This window comes from Rattus rattus, chromosome 8 (genome assembly GCF_011064425.1).
Source record: "Rattus rattus isolate New Zealand chromosome 8, Rrattus_CSIRO_v1, whole genome shotgun sequence".
In the NCBI taxonomy this organism is placed as follows: Eukaryota; Metazoa; Chordata; class Mammalia; order Rodentia; family Muridae; genus Rattus; species Rattus rattus.
Genome location: NC_046161.1, coordinates 107,419,196 through 107,438,956, shown reverse-complemented (window position 1 = coordinate 107,438,956; position 19,761 = coordinate 107,419,196). Strand labels below are relative to the sequence as shown.

Genomic DNA, 19,761 nt, shown 5'->3' with positions numbered 1-19,761 from the left:
GCGATCACAGGGCCAACTATTTGGCTTTACCCAGCAGACCACGCCCAGGAAATGGTCCTTCCAATCCGAGGCTCTACCCAGGTGCTCATTAGAAATGCAGACGCTGCCGGTTCAGACCTACTAAACCAGAACCTGCAGGTTAGCTAACTTCACAGCCCAGCGTGATTAATTCGCACACTAAACTCTGAGACAAGCTCCTGGACTTTTGTTCCACAGTAAGAAACAGTCCTTTACAAACGTGATCACGCATGCATGTCCATAAAACTGAAACTAAGTTCTCATGAAGTGCTTACCGTTATTTTATTAGGGGAAACCACGTGTTCGGGACTCTGGAGCTACATTTCAGAGCTCCCTCCTGGGTCTCAACGGAGTTATGAAGTCCCTGGGAGCAATGCCTAGAAGGTGTAGGGGATGCTTGGAGGGGGGTGTCAAGGAAAGTGGTTTACACCACCTTCTAGCTTGTTTTGCGAAACGTGCGCTTAGTCACTTCTGAGCTTGAACTTGAGCGGTGATTTGGCAGGGTCGGGGTGAGTGGGAGCGCTGGGAGTGGGCAGCTCAAAGTTCGTAGAATCCCTCAAGGTCCAATCCAGCGGCCTTGATTGGCGGCCGGAGGAAGGCGAGGGCTGGAAGCTGGAGGAGAGGACCGGAGCTGGAAGGCTCTTGGGCGGCGAGAGGTCCTGCCCAGCTGTTGGCGAGGAGTTTCCTGTTTCCCTCCCGGCGCCCGGGTAAAGTTGATGAGTGAGTCACTCGCGCGCACCGACCGACGACACCCCCCGCGCGCGCACACGCTCGCCTGGGGGACGGAGCCCCAGCCTCCTGCGCAGCTCTCCTCGGCCGCCGGGGGCCTCCTCCGGGCCTCCCGAGCTCCCGGGATCGCCGGCCACATCTGGCCCGCACCTCTGCCCAGCGCGCTCCGGGCGGCGCAGGCATCCTGAGAGGGCGAGGAGTAAAGGCGCAGCCCGGGGTCCCCGAGGCTCGGTTCGCGGCGCCCCAGGGGCCGGTCTATGACGAGCGACGGGGGCTGCCATGGGTCGGGGGCTGCTCCGGGGCCTGTGGCCGCTGCACATCGTCCTGTGGACGCGCATCGCCAGCACGATCCCGCCGCACGTTCCCAAGTCGGGTGAGTGAGTGGCCGGGGCGCGACGCTGGGGGGTTCACTAGGGCTCCCCGCTCCTTCTCCAGCCCCCAGGGCAGCGACTGACAGTCGGCCGCGGGACCCGGCGCGAGGGCGGAAACGGGAAGTTTGTAGCGGCCCGAGTCGGCTCGGGCCCGCGGGGTTCCGGGGAAGATCTCTCGCAAAAGAGCAGGACAGTCCACTTGCGGGGGACTTGGGGACGCTTCTAACCCCTTTGTGAGCGCACGAAAGGCGAGGGCGGCCGCGAGGGGCCTGCACCCCCGGAAAGGGAAGTTTAAGAAGTTGGAAGTTGGAGGAGCATCGGCAGGGGACTGGCCGCCCAGCTGCTGCACACCTGGGCCGCTCACTGCCCGAGACACCGCGACTGAACCAGACTCCCAGCCCTCAGCTCTGCCACCTCGGGAGGGATTCTGGGCCGCGACTCACAGGGTACAAGTTAGAGAAAAGAACTGATCTCTAGCCTCACTGTTTCCTGGCCTGCTGGGATGCGGACCCAGTGAGGGTGGTCGGGTTGATGGCTGAGAAAATATTGCTGCATGCCTACTAAGTGTTGGACTGCACGGGTGCTGCCTGGAATTAAAGATCTCAGCAGCTGCCGTTCAGTGGAAACACCTAACCGGGCTGCCCTCCAGGTCCCATCGCAGGGGTGGTGCAAGAACTAGGGCTTCTTCCTAAGAACTTTTTTGGGAAGTTTAAAGTCTGACATTTTAACTCTAAAGTTAGAGTTGTTGCTGCTATCTGTGTAGGACCACTATCTGGGCAAATTTCGAGGCTCTGGGCCTCAGTTTCCCCTTCTGTATAACTCAGTGGTTCAGTTTGTGTAAGTTTACACTCTTTTCATCACTGGCTTTCCATGACCTTCCTGGGGACTAAGAGGTGGCCAGGGTGGATTTGGAGTGAAACACAGAGGATGCGGTAGCCCTGTGTGTGCGCGTGTTGCGGGTCGCGGAGGTGGGGTTCGAGGGAGGGCTTTGCAGATGTCAGTAGTTGGGGTGATTTAACGGTTTTGGATCCTATTGCAAACAGGAGCGGACCATCTCAGAAGGGAAGAGTCCGATAAAGGAAAACAACAAAAATCCCACCAGGGTCTTAGTCGTTTCATAAACTCTGCTTTCCTGTCCTTAGTTTCCATTAAAGGGCAGCTCCAGAAAGCCCAACTGTTTCTGATGTTACTCCAGCCTCTTAAAACTGGGTTGAGAGATTTGGCCCGGCTGGTAAGAGCATTTGCTGTGCAAGCTTGAGGACCTGAGTTCAAACCCACCAGGGTCCGTATGCAAAGTTGGGCGTGGTTCTTTGCCAGCCCAGCCGTAGTGAGAGAAGACTGAAGACCCTTTGGAAATTTCTAGACGCCAAGCTAGCTCTAGGTTCAGAGAGAGACTCCATGGAGAGTGACAGAGGGCACTGGGTGTCCTCCCGTGCCCCTTCCCATGCACACAGACCCTACCCCGAACACACATAAACACAGGCAAGAAGAAAAAAATTAAAAGAAAAACTGCTGCGTTTTGCTGAAGACCATCCGAAAGAACACCCTTCTTTTTGTGTACATAAAACATTTGTTTTAGCTCGGGAAGAACCAAAGTCCAGAGGCCCCAGTTTGAGTTTTGTTTACAAGAATGAGATTTGCGATTTTCGAGTTCCAGGCTCTGTAGCTTGTGGGTCATTTATACACAGTTTTAAACAATTAGCTGACGGGCTTGGTGGGTCTTGTTAATTTGGGCTTTAAATGATTTTATAAAACAGAGAGTTTTTTTCTTTTTAAACATTTTATGGAACTGCTATTCCAGAATGTTTGGACAGTTCATTTTGAGTTGTACCCATGTGGATCAAAGTCTTTAAAGATGGTTTAAAGTTGGTCCCAGGGAAAGGATGTGTGGAATTCCACTTGCCTTTTCAGTTTCCAGAGAAGAAAAAGGTATCGGGATTTCTCTGACATAGTGGTAAACTGTGAGAATGTTTCTCAAGATAACTTTAATGCAAGAGACAATGAGAAGGAAGGAGATTCTTTACAAAGTCCTAGTCAGTCCTAAACAAACAAACATCTCATGCTGACCAGCCTGGCAGGTGAACAAGCGATTTCAGTGTAAGAGAAATTCACACTAAAGAAAATTATTTAAAACTTCTTTTCCTCATGTTTCTCTGAGGGTGCTGTACATGAGCGCTGGACTAGGGTGGGCACACCCTTGGGTGCTCATGGGTGTGGAGGTCAGAGATGACATCGGGTGCTCGTGGGTGTGGAGGCTGGAGGTTGACAGAGAGAGGGTGGTCTTCAGTTGTTCCACTTCAATTACCCAGGCAGGCTTCTTAGATGATGCAAGGATTCTAGCTGAACCCACAGTGCACTGCGTGGGTTTGTCCTGCTAGCCAGCTTGTCTTGGAGAACCCCAGTGTCTGCCTCCTGGGTGCTGGCACTACAGGTCACCAACACATCCTTCTGCTATTTATGTGGGTGCTGGGGATCTGATTTCAGGTCCCCACACTTTCATAACAAGTGCTTTATGAGCTGAGCCATTTCCCCAGCTGACAAGAAATGTAGACAAATTTTAATTTAAAAATGTATGTATTTATTTTGTGCACGCGCGTGTGAATGTGTGAGCGCACTCCTGTGTGGAGGAATCAAGGGACAACTGTGGTTCTATGGTAGTTGTTTCTCTTCCTTTGTATGTGAGACCCAAGAACTCAGATCTTGGAGCTTACCTGCTGGGTCCCTCCTGCAGGCCTCACAAATTAAATACTTGTTTTTGATGTAGTAAGTTCATGCTTCTAAGTGCTCAAAGATCAGGAGTGACGCCTAGGGAAAAACGTACGTACCCTGGACGCATCAGACTTCAAAAAATGTGGTTTGGACTTTTTAGATGCCTACGGAAGAGTCCTCACGGAGGGCTAAACCATGCTCCTCGCGTCACAGGGACCACGGATCCATACAGGCTCTTTAAGGATGTCCTCATACCTGTCCAGGTCCTGAACCAAAAATCTTAAGTCCTTTAATCCTTTGGGCCTACCCCCCCACTGGGTGCTTTTCAGCCCCAGGGCACTTCCTTTAATAACATCTTGCTTTTAACAAGTGGATTATGCAGAAAATGCTAACCAGGGCTATAATTTGCTGCCTCCGTTTTGATTTAGCGACCCAGACCCACGCTGAGGACTCCTTATTAAAAGCCCACCCTAGGTTCTCAGTGGTGTCCACACCTCCTGTTTCATCCTCTTTCTGCCTTCAACCGGCCTTCTTGACGTTTTCCTTACATTTATGAATAACTATTTCAAAGTTCAGTTTTATTATTTTGTTGTGTGTGGCAGCTGTGGGTGTGTGTGGGAGAGTAGTGTATGCAGGGGTCCTGAGTTCGGGTTACAGATGGTGTTAAGCAGCCCTGTGTAGGTGTTGGGAACCGAATTCAGGTTCTCTGCCCCCGAGAACAATTCTATTTTCCCAATCAATAATGGAAATTTACTAATGTTACCTTCCAAACTGCCTTGTTATTCTTCCTTCTCAAGGGTATTTACTGAATATCCCCATCTGTGGGAATATATAGACTCAGAGAACTGTACCTCAGATAAGTGCCACAGGCCTGTTCTTTCTCATTTTGTTTCTTCGAGCTCAGACAGAGCACAGAACACATGGGGGCTTAGAACACTGTTAGGTCCTGTTTGGTTGCTCTAGCCCCCATACCCTAAACCCCCCATGCTTTGCTGAGTGTACCAAGAAGGGGTGCACATTGGATATTTCCTTCTCAGGGCCTCTGTGTGAGTTTCTCCTTGCTGCGTCTTACTTCACTATCTCTGCCCTAGAAGATCTGCAGCCCTTCTTCCTTCTTCTTATGCAAGCTGGACCAAGGGTGTCCAGCCTGTCTTTCTGTTGGGTGGGCTGGGAGTAAAGCCAGAGCCACACGCTGAAGATCAGGTTGTCTTGGGTTACAGTCCTGCCTCTCCCTTGCTGACTGTGCAGCCTAAGAATCCTTGGCACTCGCTGGGATACCATGTGGGAAGATGGGGTAAAATAGTCCTTCCATCCAATTGCTTAGCCCCATGTTCACACCCCACAGGTGGCTCTGGTCACTATTAACTCCCAGTCACACCTGACACAGGCCTTACCTCCCTCCTACCAAGGCCTAGAGCAGTAGTTCCCAACCTGTGGGTTGAGACCGCCCTGGCCGGAGTCGCATATCATATATCCTGCATACCAGGTATTTACATCATGATTCATAACAGTGAATTATGAAGTAACAATGGAATATTTTTATGATGGGGTAGGTCACCACAACATGAGGGTCACAGCATAGGTAGCCGCCTTTCTCTGGAATTCCTATCTGACTCCTTTTCTGGTCTTTGAGGACCTTCCCTGGGCCTCATAAGGAAACTTGCTTTGAATGTGCCAGGTGATCCAAGCGCCCAAACACACACACCCCCCGCCCCCCTCTCAGCCAAGCACCCCCCTCCTCTGTCCTCTCTCAACTCCAAACACAGCAGGCAGTAAATTTTGTGTGATGTCTTACTCCATTGAGCCTTACAGCTGCTCAAGGCCAAGCAAGGTCTGTCACTCAGAGGCAGATCTCTAGGGCTGCCCCCAGGAGGACAGCTCCTTCTCTTTCAGGAAGAGTTGAATCAACCTCCTGCTGTAGTACCTGCTATGCTGGGCATGTGGTCCTGAGAGGGCAGAGCATCTGAATTAACTTGGCTATTGGTTTGCTCTTGGAGCACCTGCAATTGGACCCAGGGCTTGGTGTATCTCCACCCCGCTCTGTGTTTTTGTAGCAGGGTCTCACTAAACTGCCCCATTGGCCTTAAGTCCCCTGGGGCAAAGCGGCCCTTAGCCTGCACTGCTTTTGCTTCAGCCTTTAATAGCCAGGCCTCTGGCCTGCACCTCAGAGTCCAGCTTTGCCTATTTCTATGCTGTGATATTTGTTCCTATATTCTGACCAAAGATAGAAAAGGATGTTTTGACTTCTGACATAGTTTTAAAACTGCTAGAGAGCCTTCAAAACCATGACAGCTTAGCAAAGTTTTCGTCTCTAAAATTATCCTGCAAATGCTAGATTTCTCTCCTCTCCTCTCCTCTCCTCTCCTCTCCTCTCCTCTCCCCTCCTCTCTCTCCTCTCCTCTCCCCTCCCCTCCCCTCTCTCTCTCTCTCTCTCTTCTCTTCTCTTCTCTTCTCTTCTCTTTTCCTCCTCCTCCTCCTCCTCCTCTTCTTCTTCTTCTTCTTCTTCTCCCTCCTCCCTCCCCCCCCTCTCTCCCTCTCCTCCTTCCCCTCCTCCATCTTCTCAAATAGTAGAAAGGTGACAGTAATTTCAAAACATAATACTGAATTTATATGCAGGTTTTATATTTTTTCCTTTGGTGTTTCTGCTTGTTTTTGAACACAGAATAAACAAGGTTTTATTCTGTGACCTAGAATATAAACCAGGCTGGCCTCACACTTGTAGCAATCCTCCTGCCTCAGCCTCTCAAGCACTGCTCCTCCAGGCATGAGCCACCACACCCATCTTGAATCAAATGTCTGTTTCCTCCCCACTTGGGCTTTATGCTTTGGTTTCTGAGCTGTGTATCTAAGGGAAGTGTGCACATCCAACATTAGCTGTCTATCGTGGAGCATCCTGGGGATTATTTAGGTCAGATGCAAACCACCAAGGCATTTATTTCAAAATAGGCTACATGGAACTGTACTTCCTGACCCTGGCTTGTCATATTCAGCCAAGTGCTATATAAAAGTTTAACTCCAATTCTCTGCAAGGTTTCGTGTTCCGGCTCCTGTGGACCTTTGGATGGCTGAAGTCGTGATTTTCAGAATCAGCCCAGGGATGAGCAGTAGCAGCCTGTTGTTCATAGCTTGTTTTACTCTTCTTCCTTCCTCCCACAGAAGCCTGTGTCACCTCTGACACGGCAAGAGAGTGATTGATCACCATGTTTCTGGGTGGGGTTTGCTGAGGGGTTTAGGAAGCTGCAGGGACATCCGGGCTAATTGTGAGGTGTGGTTAGAAAGAGGGGCGACATTACTTATTTAATCATAGAGAGAAACCTAAAAGATAATTCTTATGATTATCTATTTCATAAATAGATGGAGGGCGTGTGTGTGTGTGTGTGTGTGTGTGTGTGTGTGTGTGTGTGTGCAAGTGGGTCTTCATAGAGAAGCCGAAGGAATCAAAGAGAAGTCATATTTGAAAGTGGAGGGACCTTCGCACCTCAGATGCCCTCAGTGGGTCACCCCTGGTTGGTTCGTGTGCTTTTAGGATCTGCTGTCGCTTTTATTTCTTTTAGTACTTCTCCTTATGTATATTCATTGTACACAGTACTCTGTGCTAGAAGGACATTTTTCATGGAAGTATGCACTGTGCCTCTTGATGGCCTTCGTGCCACAGAAAATCAAGACTGGAACGGTGAGAGTCTTGCCCATGGTCTTTGACAGTTCCTGGCCTGACAGGGGTATCATGGCAGTGAGAGCCAGGGTGGCCTAGGCTTTGGTATTGCTAGCAATTCAGCCGCACCACGTTCAGTGCAATGCAATAAACGTGCACTTATTGTATAGTTGCACAGTGGATTGTACAGCACCACGAAGTCTTTTGTAAAATTCAAATTGCAAGCACAGAGGACCATCACATGGGGCCGGGGCTCAGACAACTGCTGGTGGTCGAAAGCCGAACAGATTTGACCTGACTTAATGAAGATGAAAAAATTTACCTTTGAGGTAGGTCCAGCTAATAAAGCCTGTAGCTGGGGAGAACTCTTGTTCTTGAAGCCTTATGGGTTGTGACTCGTTCTGGCCTGGGTCATTTTCTTTTCCTCCTATGTCAGTATCCCCTGAAGCCCAGGCTGTCCTCAGACACACTCTGTAGCTGAGGCTAGCCTTGAACTTCTGATCATCCTGCCCCCGGCTTCCCAGCATCGAGAGTACCGTGATGAGATACTCCATCTGGTTTCTATGGTTCTGGGATGGAACCCAGGGCTCTGTGTAAGCACTCTACCAATGAGTGAGCATCTCGATGCCCACTGTAGAGCAACTGCCCCCTTGGCTGCAGTTGACTTGGTCTCTGGCTTCCTTCCTAGGTTTGGAAGGGGAACCTGGCATCAATGTGGCAGCTGTGTGTCATCCGTATGGCATTTTTGTGGCATCTGTGTGGTATCTGTAAGCTACCAGAAGAAATTAGCTGCAAGGCAAGAGGCCTATGTTTGGTGACATAGCATCTAGGCTCTTCCTCTTTTTCTCTGATGAAATATTTTCTTTCAAATACTTTCAGCATGGAGACTGAAATATGAGCTGGGTGTATAAGCACGTCCTGGACTTTCAAGAGCATGGGGTGGGGACACTCTTCAGATTTCTAATCCATATTCTGCCCCCTTTATGACCACGCTTTGGGTATTTGGATTGCCAAACCTTTCTGCCCTAACCCCACATCTTCAATCTGCAAGGATGCTTGGGCCATCTTGTAAAGGCCTTCCCAGCCTCTAGTTGGACACCTTATACTGTAGTGGTTCTCGAGCTGTTTGTTGTGGCCCCTTCGGCATCGAGTTTTGGATAGCCTGCCTATCCGATATTAAAGGGTTTCAGCATTAGGAAGGCCGAGAACCACTGCTCTAGAGAGTAAACGGAATGAGAAGCGGGAAGGGAGGAAAGGGGGTGAAAAGAGAGAGAAAACTGTTTAGAAGATGTAATTCTCCGTTTCGGTGTCTTGCTTTCTAAAGTTTATTTTTATGTATGTGCACAAATGTGCATCTGCATACTAGAATGTCTTTGTGCAGTGTGGTTGCCGGTGGAAGCCACAAGAGGGCGTCAGATGCCCTGCAGCCAGAGCTACAAGTGGTTGTGACCTGCCTGATGTGGGTGCTGGGGGCCATACTTGGGTCCTTTTCGAGCACGGCTCTGGCTACTGAACCCTGTCTCCATCTCCTCATAATGAAACAGGCCACAGAGAGGAAGACAGGATGTCAACCAGGGTTCCCATTTCCTGGGGACAGTCTTTGAGCATGGAAGGACTTCTGCAAGGCCTTCCTTCCAAATAGTAGGGGTTTGTATTTGTCAATGAAGGCACAAGGTTTTGTTTGGCCCAGCACCGTGTTGGCTTGGTTTGTGACTTTACCTGTTTTGGTCCAAGGCGTTCTCTTCCTGGACCTTCCGGTGTTTGGGTGGGCTGGGCATGAACCACATTTGTCTGCAGAAGATTTGGGCAAAAGCTGCATCTGCTGATTCATCCTGTCTTCCCCAGAGCACAGAGCGTGTGCATTAACGAAAGCTAGGACCTTGGCCATTGTCTAGGGGGAGGAAAACTCAGGTTGGTACAGTGGCCGTTTTGTTGAGAGAACGAGAGCGCAGTCCGCTGGGCTTGCTCTGTTGAAGCAGCTTCCAGAATTTCCAAAGCCTTGGTTTCATTTCCTCTGCATAGCGAGATGATTAGCACAGGGTGAATGCATTTTCCTGGTGTCATGAATATTTCATCTGAGCAATCCACGGCTTCTCAAGTGTTCTTTAAAAATGGGGATCTTAGGACAGTTTGGGAAAGTTAAACCCTTTCCTCGGCTCTAAGGCGCCAGATTAGTAAAAGTATGATTTTTGGAGAACTGTAGGTTGGTCCGAACACAGACAGATGTCTGAAGGAAAATAAGGGCTGGTGCATATTTCCGACCTACGACACAGTGGCTCTTGCAAAGTGCTACACTGTTTAAGAAGATGGAGGATCACTCACCAATGCCTAGGGATGACCACTTTCGGCCCCCAGGCTCTGTAAGGTTCTTGAACACAGAGAGATGCCGTTGTTCTGGGCACCTGGTGGTGGAGCCATCTGGGGTCTTTATGGGCACGGTGACTAATCATGGCGGGAGCTCCCGATGACTGAGGTCATCCCAGGGCCTGGAACATGCCGAGCCCCTACTGTGTACTAGGGAGCACTCTAGACACCTCTCTCAAAGTGGGTGCTCTAATTCTTGTGTCTTAGTTAGGTCTCCGTGGTTGTGAGAAACACTGTGGCCATAAGCAAATGCTGAAGAAAAACACCTACGTGTCACAGCTCATCACTGAGGGAAGTCGGGGCAGGAACTCAAGGCTTTTAAAAGCCCGGAAGCAGGAGTCGATGCAGAGACCGTGGCACAGTGCTTGGTGCCTGCTCAGCCTGCTTTCTAATAGCACCCAGAATCGCCAGCCAAGGGTTGGCACTGCTCACAATGAGCTGAACCCTGACACGTCACAAGGAAATGCACCATAGGCTTGCCACACAGGGCATGTGGTAGGGGCATTTTCTCAACTGAGGCCACTCTTTCCAAACGACTCTAGCGTGTGTCTAGTTGACATAAGAACTAGGCGGCACATGGGTTAAGTCTTTTAAAGCATTTGGTTGGGGGATCTAAACCTAGAGTCCTTATGGTACACTGAGTCTAGACTATTTTAGTCAACGTAAGGGGAGACTCCAGGAGTTCAGAGAAACAATGGTATGTTCCATATGCTGTTGCTGCCCAGCACTTAAAAAAAAATCTTATCCTATCTGATTTCCCAAGTGAACTAAAATCAGACCCAACCCATGGACTGTGTACAGCATGCCTGGTGGCCAATGGCCTCAAGGTGAAAATGTACTGTCCTGCAAACGATGAGTTCTCAGCTGAGTGGTGGAGGGGTTACACCCAGGGACGTTAGGTAGCTTTAGGAAGACAGGAGCCATATGTGGAAGACCTAGAGAAGTTCAAGGCTGTAGCCAGATACACACGGTAGAGTGTGGAAGATTTGCAACGAAGCGTTTGGAAGTTAACCTTCAAGACTCCGTAGCAGAAGCATAGCGCCTGTGTCTCGTGGTGGGTAACGAGTATCATCAATGCAAAGACTGTTTTAGAAACCTTATAAGGCCTTTGCTTTCCTGCTGAAGATTTTCCTAAGTCTGGAGGCACCAAAAGACTCATATGGCGCCACCTGGAATGAATTATGAAGACAGCTTTAAAAATGGGGTTGAAGATGTGGCTCCAAGACTGCTCTTCCAGAAGACCTGAGCTTAGTTCCTAGTCCACACGTCCAAGAGCTGAGAATCAACTTTAACTCCAGCTCCCGGGAAATCGCATGCCCTTCTCTGGCCTCCACAGGTCCTGTCCAAGCAGACACATACATATACATAAGTAAAAGTGAAAATAAATTTGGAAAAAAAATGATAAATTCCAATTTCGGTCTTAGAGGAAAGACCGAAGAAGAGGTTTTTCTTACAATAGAAGGTACTACATGATTATTGGAAACATATTTACTTAAAAGCATGCAAAAAAGTATAGGAAACATATTCAGAGAAGTTTGTCAAGCCACAAGTGGACTAACCGGTTTATTTTTTCTATAAGGGTTTTTATTTGTGGCATTTATAATTTGTATAATACCATGCTAATAATTCTAAGTAAGCATCCACTCTAAGAGCAAAGCCTCTATCCTTAATCATGCATTCGTTTCTCAACAGAGTGCCTCTAAAATGCATAAACATCACCTTCCTCAAGACTCAAAGTTGTCCCTAATGGTAGGGTTCATTCACTGGCTTAGGAGATATATTTAGTATGCCTCCTCCTCCTCCTCCTCCTCCTCCTCCTCCTCCTCCTCCTCCTCCTCTTCCTCGTCCTCCTCCTCCTCCTCCTTCCCGCAGCTGAAATCAGAGACTGAAGTCTGTACCATGGCGTCAATAAACAGAAACCTTCCCTCACTGCGGACCCCCACCTCAGGAGCAGCTTAAAACCCTTCATCACTTGCCTCCCTGTGCCAGTGCAAAAGGAGCTTGATCTTAAATGAAAGGTGACCCAGAACTGACCCTTATTTTGAGATCAGAGGCACAGACAGCAGGTGGGGACTGAGGCACCAGGCACAGGAAGGTGTCTGAGGACCAGCCTGAATGGTGGCTTCAGAACCGGGCTTGCTTTTATTTGTGATGGAACTTGGACTAGAAGAGATTTTTTTTGTTTTGCTTTGTTGTTTTTACCGTGTGTGTGTGTGTGTGTGTGTGTGTGTGTGTGTGTGTGTGTGTGCATATTTGTGTCTGTGAGTGCACATGTGTGTCCGTGTGTCCATGTTTGTGTCTGTGTGTATGCATGTGTGTGCACCTGTGTCCATATTTGTGTCTGTGTGAGCACACTTGTGTGTGTGTGTATATGTGTGTTTGTGTGCACACGCCTGTGCATGCATTACTACCACAGTGCAATTGTGAATGTTGGAGGGCAGCTTGGGAATCAATCCTCTCTTTCCACCTTGTTTTATGACGGGGTCTCTCTTGCTTTTGCCGCCGCACAGCAGAAGTGCACAAAACCCAGACCCTCCAGCTCACTAGCTAAGCGCTTTTTACCTGCTGAGCCGTCTCCTGGGATCTCTCACTGACCTGGAAATGTCCTTTTGGCTTAGATTGCCTGGTCCATGGAGCCTCTCTCTACCTCCCAGTACTGAGATTACAAGACTTCATTATGCCTGGCCTTTACTAAAAAGTTTATTTGTTTTGTTTTTAGGTGTGTGTGTGTGTCTGTGTGTGTGTGTGTGTGTGTGTGAGAGAGAGAGAGAGAGAGACAGACAGACAGACAGACAGACAGACAGACAGACAGACAGACTGAGGTCCTCTGCAAGAGCAGTCCACACTAAGCCATCTCTCCACCTCTCGGCTCTGGCTTTTCTCCATAGTTCCTGGGGATCCAAGCTCAGGTCCTCCTGCTTGTGTACCTCCCCACTGAGCTACCTCCCTGGCCCTTCGGAACATGTAATTCTTTTTTTTTCTTTCTTTTCTTTTTTTTCGGAGCTGGGGACCGAACCCAGGGCCTTGCGCTTGCTAGGCAAGCGCTCTACCACTGAGCTAAATCCCCAACCCTCGTAATTCTTTTTGTTAATAGAGAAAATTACCAACGTCAACTTAGAAGCCATTTATTAAATCCTGAACTAATCCACATAGAAAACAACCCCAATCCTCACAGGTTGGGCCCACCGTTTCTCTGGAGTCTTTAACTCAGTATTACTGAAGAGAATCAAGACTGTATCACCATGGTCATTTTGAGAATTCCCTGCTGCAGGCGGGGAAGTGATAGACCGTGGTCATAGTAGGTTTGCTTCAGCCAGAACTCGTTCCTGGCTCAAGGCAGCTGCACTTGGTTTGGTGTTATGACCATTTCTCTTTTGGTCAGTGACAGTGTTTGGTTCTGAACCTCCCTTGAGTGGGTTAAGATGCTCAGGAAGGTTGTTACCTAGGTAGAAGAATCAGGAAGGACTTTAGTCTATCTTGAAGAAGCCGGGAGGACTGTCTATGTGCCTTGGGGAAGGAAAGGAAGCCTGTGGGTATAATTAGTGTTCTGCTGCTTTTCAGAGATTGTACCACCACTTTCCCTAACATACTCTTAGAAGGGGCAGACATTGCCACGGCCTGGCAGCTGCTAGACTTCTGTTTTAGGCAGGGGAGGAGCTGCTGAGACCTGTAATTGCATTTCTGTTTAGTTTACAGACTCTTGTTAGGCATGGGGTAGAAATATTTTGGGGTGTGTGTGTGTGTGTGTGTGTGTGTGTGTGAGAGAGAGAGAGAGAGAGAGAGAGAGAGAGAGAGAGAGAGAGAGAGAGAGACTGACTACATCTGTGTGCAGGTGCACATGCACATGTGTGCAAAGTTAGGGACATCTTACTTTCCATTCTGCAGACACCATCCACCCTGTGTTTTTGAGGCAGGGTCTCTCGCTATCCTAGTTGGCCAGGCATCCACCAGTCCCTACCTCCCCTGATTTGTATTATAAATGCATATCACCTAATGGCTACTGGGGGTGGAGCGGGTCCATTTTCTTCAAGCATGTGACTCTGGGTAGTTCAGCCACACCCCAGTGGATGCTCTACACCCCGAAGGGTATGAAAAAAAAGTTGTTAGAAAGAGAACATGAAGTTGGGGTATGAAGAAGAGGGAGGGGGCAGCAGTAGGAGGATTTAAGGAAAGAAGATCAAAACACATTATCAGCCAATTCATAACGATGTTGGTCTAATAAAGGAAAGAAGCGTTTAAAAAAAAAAACGAACAAAAACAAACAACAGAAAAATGCATCCAAGTGCACCCCTCATGCACCCCCCGCCATGTTCAGCATTTTGACATGGTGCTGAGACACAACTCAGGTCCTCACACTTTCTGGACAAGCCCCTTGTCCACACAGCCACTTCTCAATCTCCAAGTGTAGATACGGCTCTCGGTGAGTCTCTTGTGACCATATATATCCTGTTCACGTTTTATCCTCTGCAACCACAATGCTTGGAGGAAATGAGTCGTCATTCAATATCATCTGCTTTGCAAAGTATGTAAGAGGGAAAAATCAAACCACGACATTTGACTGACAGTCGGGAACCTCTCAGGTTGTGTGTTTCTGAACTGAGCGTGACCCTCTCAATGCATGCTGGGCACTCTTATTTTTCTCATATTTTTATCGTGTGGGCATCGTCCACACGCCCGTTCTCATGACCAGCTGCTTCCCTCTGTTGAGCAAGGGGCCATGTTGGCTCTCATCTACACTGGGCTCTTTGTACCATGGCGTCTCTTAAAATGTGTGGCATCGTCCTCCACACTCAGTGCCAAGTGTGAGCATACCCAACGAGTTCACAAGTTAATGGTAGTTGTTTGGGGGGCTTGTTCTCCTCAATTTTTCAATATCGCTGCTTCTTAAAGTGATTCATTTATCTGCATAATTTACATGGTAAACATATTTTTCTTCTTTAATCGCCCATTTATTTATTTTGCTTACGTATGGCCGAGGACGCATGCCATGGAGAGCACGTGGAAGTAAGAGAGAATTCTCTGCCTCCATGATGTGGGCCCCTGACAGAGACCAAACCTGGGTCCTTAAGCTTGGGTAGCAAGCATTTCAGACACTGAGGCCTCTCCCTGACCTATCCCCCATCTTTTCCCAATTTTCTGATTTTGTTTTGAGGAACTTAATTCACTGAAGCTGAGGAAGGGAACGTTGTCCAGCTCTCTGGACATTGACTTTCGCCTTCTCTGAGTGGGCCACCACTCACTGGCCTCTGTGCTTTACTCAGTCCAAAGGCAGCTCTTAAACCCTGGCTATTCTCATGTTCCAGGATCCTCAGTTCCTGTCCCTTATAAACACCCCTATGTGACACTGTCACCACAAATAGTTCTCAGGTCTAAGTTTCTGACCTTTCCAGTCATTGTTTCTCTTCACTTTTTTTTTTAAACCTTTGCCATCAGAACTGTACCTGACAAAAGAAAGAAGAATGGAAAAAACATCCACTGCTTGCTATGTCTGTCTGGTTCTGCTTCCTGTTGCATCAGATCTAAACAGCTTCAGGAGGCTGACTTGTGATGCTTGGACCGTTTAGTGAGACACTACTACAGCAGAGGCCTGTCGGGTGAAGGGTAGAGCGGCCTGGTTTTAGTTTCACTCTCCAGTTAAGCAACCACAGCACCAACTTTCCCTCAGAGCCTCTCCAGGCTTCTCCCTGGCCACCCTTGACTTGAATAAGTCTGCAAATAGTTCCGTCGGTCGAACGTCCCCTGGCTCAGCCTTCTGTGGGCTCTCTCCCTGAGTCCTTGGGGACCACATGGCTTCTCTTCCCCATTGAGTCAGAGTCCTCTGTGTGCCTGGTGCATACACTACACAGTGCCTCGAAGATCCATCTCATGAGAGCATGCCTAGATCAGACGGGGTCTCACGTCTCTTTCTCTACTGCTGGGTACTTCATGCCCTGACTCCTAATTAATTAATCGATGAATTATTAACAACTTCTTTTGGGTGCACGTTTATGGTATCTGTGAGGATATACATTTGCGTGTATCTTCCTGGTATGAGTGGGAGTGGGGGCTGAGTGTGTCTGTGGTTTTTTTTTTGGAGCTGGGGACCGAACCCAGGTCCTTGCGCTTGCTAGGCAAGCGCTCTACCACTGAGCTAAATCTCCAACCCCCATTGGTCACCTTTTAAAACTGCCAAAAACATTTCTCTTCCAAGATTTTAACGATGGTGTTGGTGACCGTGCTTGTGGTCATTACATAACCAGTCACACTGTTCTGGGTACTGCTAGGCACTGTCACAAACTTAAGAGTATCGATGCCCTCTCAGCCACTTATCAACAGGGTGCCTAGGATGTCCTCAGGGCACAGAGGAATACCCAGTTTCTTTCGAAGGAGGCTAGCTCTCCTTACTTGACAGTTCTGTAATGCACATCATGTATTCCAACTGCTTCCTCCTCCCATTCCCTCTTCTCTTCCCCCCAAACCCCCACCTCCCCCTCCCCCTTCCCCGGGTAGTATGTGGCTTTTGGGTTTGTGACCCATTTAGATAAGCAGGGCCACGCATGTGACATCGAGTGGGCGGCATCCACCTCCAGTTTCCTAACAGTGCAATGTTATCGTCTCGAATCGCGGCTGCGACTTTAACTCCCGTCGACTGAGTCCATTGGTTTGGTCTCTGGCCGTGTGCAACAACAACTTCCCCATTCTGCCTCTTCTTTTTCTCTTGGCCTACATATATATGTATTGCATGTATGTGTATACACTTCCTGTATGTGCGTGTGTGTGTGTGTGTGTGTGTGTGTGTGTGTGCATGTCGAGACCAGAGGGTAATGTTGAGTGTCTATTGTTTTGTTTCTCCTTCTCCTTCTCCTTCTCCTTCTCCTTCTCCTTCTCCTTCTCCTTCTTCTTCTTCTTCTTAATTATTATTACTATTATTATTGACAGCACCTCTTATTGAACCTGGGGCTCGCCAGCAAGCCCCAGGATCCTCCTGTCTCTACCCTGCAGCTGTAGGATTGTATGTAAGCACTGTCAGGCCCAGCCTTTCCCTTTGGTTGTTGTGAATCTGAACTCATGTCCTCTTGAATACATGGCAGACACTTCACTGAGTCATCTCCCATCCCCTGAAACTCCTTGTACATAGAAGGTGACTGCCTAGGTATCCGATATCTACGTGAGTCATGCTTTGCCAATCAAAACAGCCCAGGACTTCTCTCTTTCTTAGATGTTTATCTTTTACTCATTCTGGGAAGGGAGATGAGAAGCGATACACAGCCTCGGACACAAGGCTAGGGGATCAGTGCTGCAGCAGGGCTCGTCAGCACGGTGACCTTTGCAGGCAGCCTCAGGAAGCTTGGCCGGGCGTCCCCTATGGCGTCACTTCTAGTAAATCTTTCACTATGGTTTCACCAAGGTGTCCACTACTTAGCACTTATGCTCGCCGAATGGAAGGGCCTAAAGTTAAAAGGAAACGGACAGGTGAGTAGGCTCAAGTGTGAGCTTGGACCACATCCCCTGAGGGCTGTTGGCACTCTGTTGGGATAGAGTTGGACCTCGGCAGGGCCACGGCAGGGCTGCAGTAGGGACATGATATTAGTGAGCTTCGCATCGCTGTCGGTTACTCTCCTCACTGATGGGACAGACTGCCTGAGGAAAGCGGCTTAAAGGAAGGAGCGTTTATTTTGGCCCACAGTGTGGGTTCCTGTCAGTGCTGGTGGTGAAGACATGGGGCTGTCCCAGTCAGGAAGCAGAGAGAAATACATGTTGCTGCTTGCTTGACTTCACCTTTCCCTTCAGTTTGAGGCCTCAGCTCAAAAGATGTGTCCTTTCACAGTCAGGATGGGTCTTCTCCCTCCAGGGAAATCTCTCTGGAAACCCTCCCAGACACACCCAGCGTTGTTTCCCTGACAATTCTAGGTCCAACCCAGCTGACTGTCAAGATGCATCTCCTCCGGTGCTCTGTCCCTCTCCGTTCCGTATAATCTTGGAACACGTTCAGCGTCTTTCGCTGTTCGAGTAGATACGAAATGAATATTAAAATGAAATGAATATTTAAAAATGAACATTAAAATGAGATGATGGCTATCAAAACCAGAGTCATCGTGAGGACTGGGAATACAGCTCGGTGGCGGAACGGCTGCCTCGCATCTGCAGGGCCCGGGCTCCAATTCCCAACACCACACGCAGTTCCAAAATGATTATCTATGCACTTCTCCAGGCAGACGGGGGCGTAGCTCCAGGAAAACGGGGCAGAGAACCAACTGCATTACCTTCTTCTCAGGGAAATAGGCAAAGACCAGCAGCCAGACTTGGGGGCTGTGGTCTGACAAGTTTGAAGACTACACCCGGCTGTAATACTCTGTATCTAGTGTTCCACACGAAGACGATGTTTTGTTCATCAGGAAACGTGTTCACTTGAAACAGCCCTCTGAGAGGGTATAATTCTCCATCCCATTTTACAGATGTGGAAATGGAAACCCAGAGAGATGTATCCATCCACCTAAGTTGTAATAGGACCATCCACCCACTGAAACATTGTAACGTATCCTGGATTTGTCTTTTCATGTTTCTTTCCTTTGTAGTTATGCTGGTCTTTCACCGCATCTCAATTTATAAGTAAGTCTAAGATAAAAAAAAATAAATCTATGGTCACAGGGCTGGAGAGATGGCTCTGTAGCTAAGAGTGCATGCTGCTTTTACAGAGGACCTGAGTTCAGTTCCTAGCACCCACACAGGGCAAATCATAACCACCGTAACTCCAGCTCCAGAGGGTCTAGCGCCCTCTTCTGGCCTCCGTGGGCACTGTACTGGTGTGTACGATACTGACCCCATTCTCAGACCTATACTTGTGCACATAATTTAAACAAGCCTATTGTATTGTCTCACACTTGCAGCTAAATGGCAGATGGAGTGGGACTGTTTTTTGCTTTGAAAGTGAGAACGCTAAGGACTGTCTTCTTCTATGTCACACTTTGACGGTTTTGTCCTCCATTCCCATCTCAGTGGAGTTCAGACTGCCGCAAAGTCGTTTTCTTTGGCTTGTGGGGTAGCCTCTCTTCCAGGCCCCGCGCGGTCTGCTCTGCGAGGTGGTATTGCCATTGCTGGGAGACTCACACTACCACACTGGGTGGCGGAGGGACAATCCTAGAATCCCAGCACTTGGCACATGGAAGAAAGGAGGGTTAAGAGTTCAAGGTCAAATTCCTGGCCAGCCTGAGTTACAGGAGCCTTGCCTAAAAATACCAAAATAAATAAACAAATGAGTATATGTAACAGACTGCTGGTTGCTTTTGTTCTGTGACCCCCCCCTTCCCAGAGCTTCAGGGGCCTAGCATGTGAGGGACTATAAACATCCCTATAGAAGAAGGGCAGATCTTCACCCTGTAGACCTAGAAGGTGATTATTAACTCATTCTGCCCTTCCCGTAGCTGCTTAAACTTGAGTCCCTGAGTAAAGATGTAGAGAGGAATACAGGTTTTTCAGAGGCAAAACACGAGTAAGAGAGGTACCTAGTGTATCACCAGGTTACTTAGGTAGAAAGCAAGATGACTTTGGAGGGGTAGTGCAGCCTGTGCCCAGCTGTGGTATTTCCAAGGGACATGGGATAAAGAATGACCCAAGGGGCTGGGAGGTGGCTCAGTGGTTAAGAGCGCCTGCTGCTCCTCAGGACATGGGTTCAGTTCCCAACACCCATGTCCAGCCCATGCCTCACAACCAGCAGTAACTCTAGCTCCAAGTGATCTCATAGCCTCTTCTGGCCTCCCTGAGTGTTTGCACATGCGTGCATGTGCACACACACACACACACACACACACACAAACACACAAACAAATAAATGAATAAATAAATAAAAATTAATGAGACATCTCTTTTTTAAAAAAAAAGAGTAATCTTGGCTAGTAGGACAGCACGTGGCTTGCCAGTTTGTCAGGCTAATCGGTGTTT

The 19,761-nt window shown here is 48.6% G+C and overlaps 1 protein-coding gene across 1 annotated transcript in view; it reads left to right on the top strand.

Moving 5' to 3' along the window:
- The first annotated feature begins 774 nt into the window (after positions 1-774).
- Positions 775-19,761, top strand: part of Tgfbr2 (transforming growth factor beta receptor 2) — an 89,104-nt gene continuing 70,117 nt past the window's right edge. Inside the window, exon 1 of the mRNA XM_032911061.1 lies at positions 775-1,120. Within this exon, the coding sequence (XP_032766952.1) occupies positions 1,027-1,120 (94 nt within the window). The 5' untranslated portion in view covers positions 775-1,026. The remainder of the gene's footprint in view (positions 1,121-19,761) is intronic.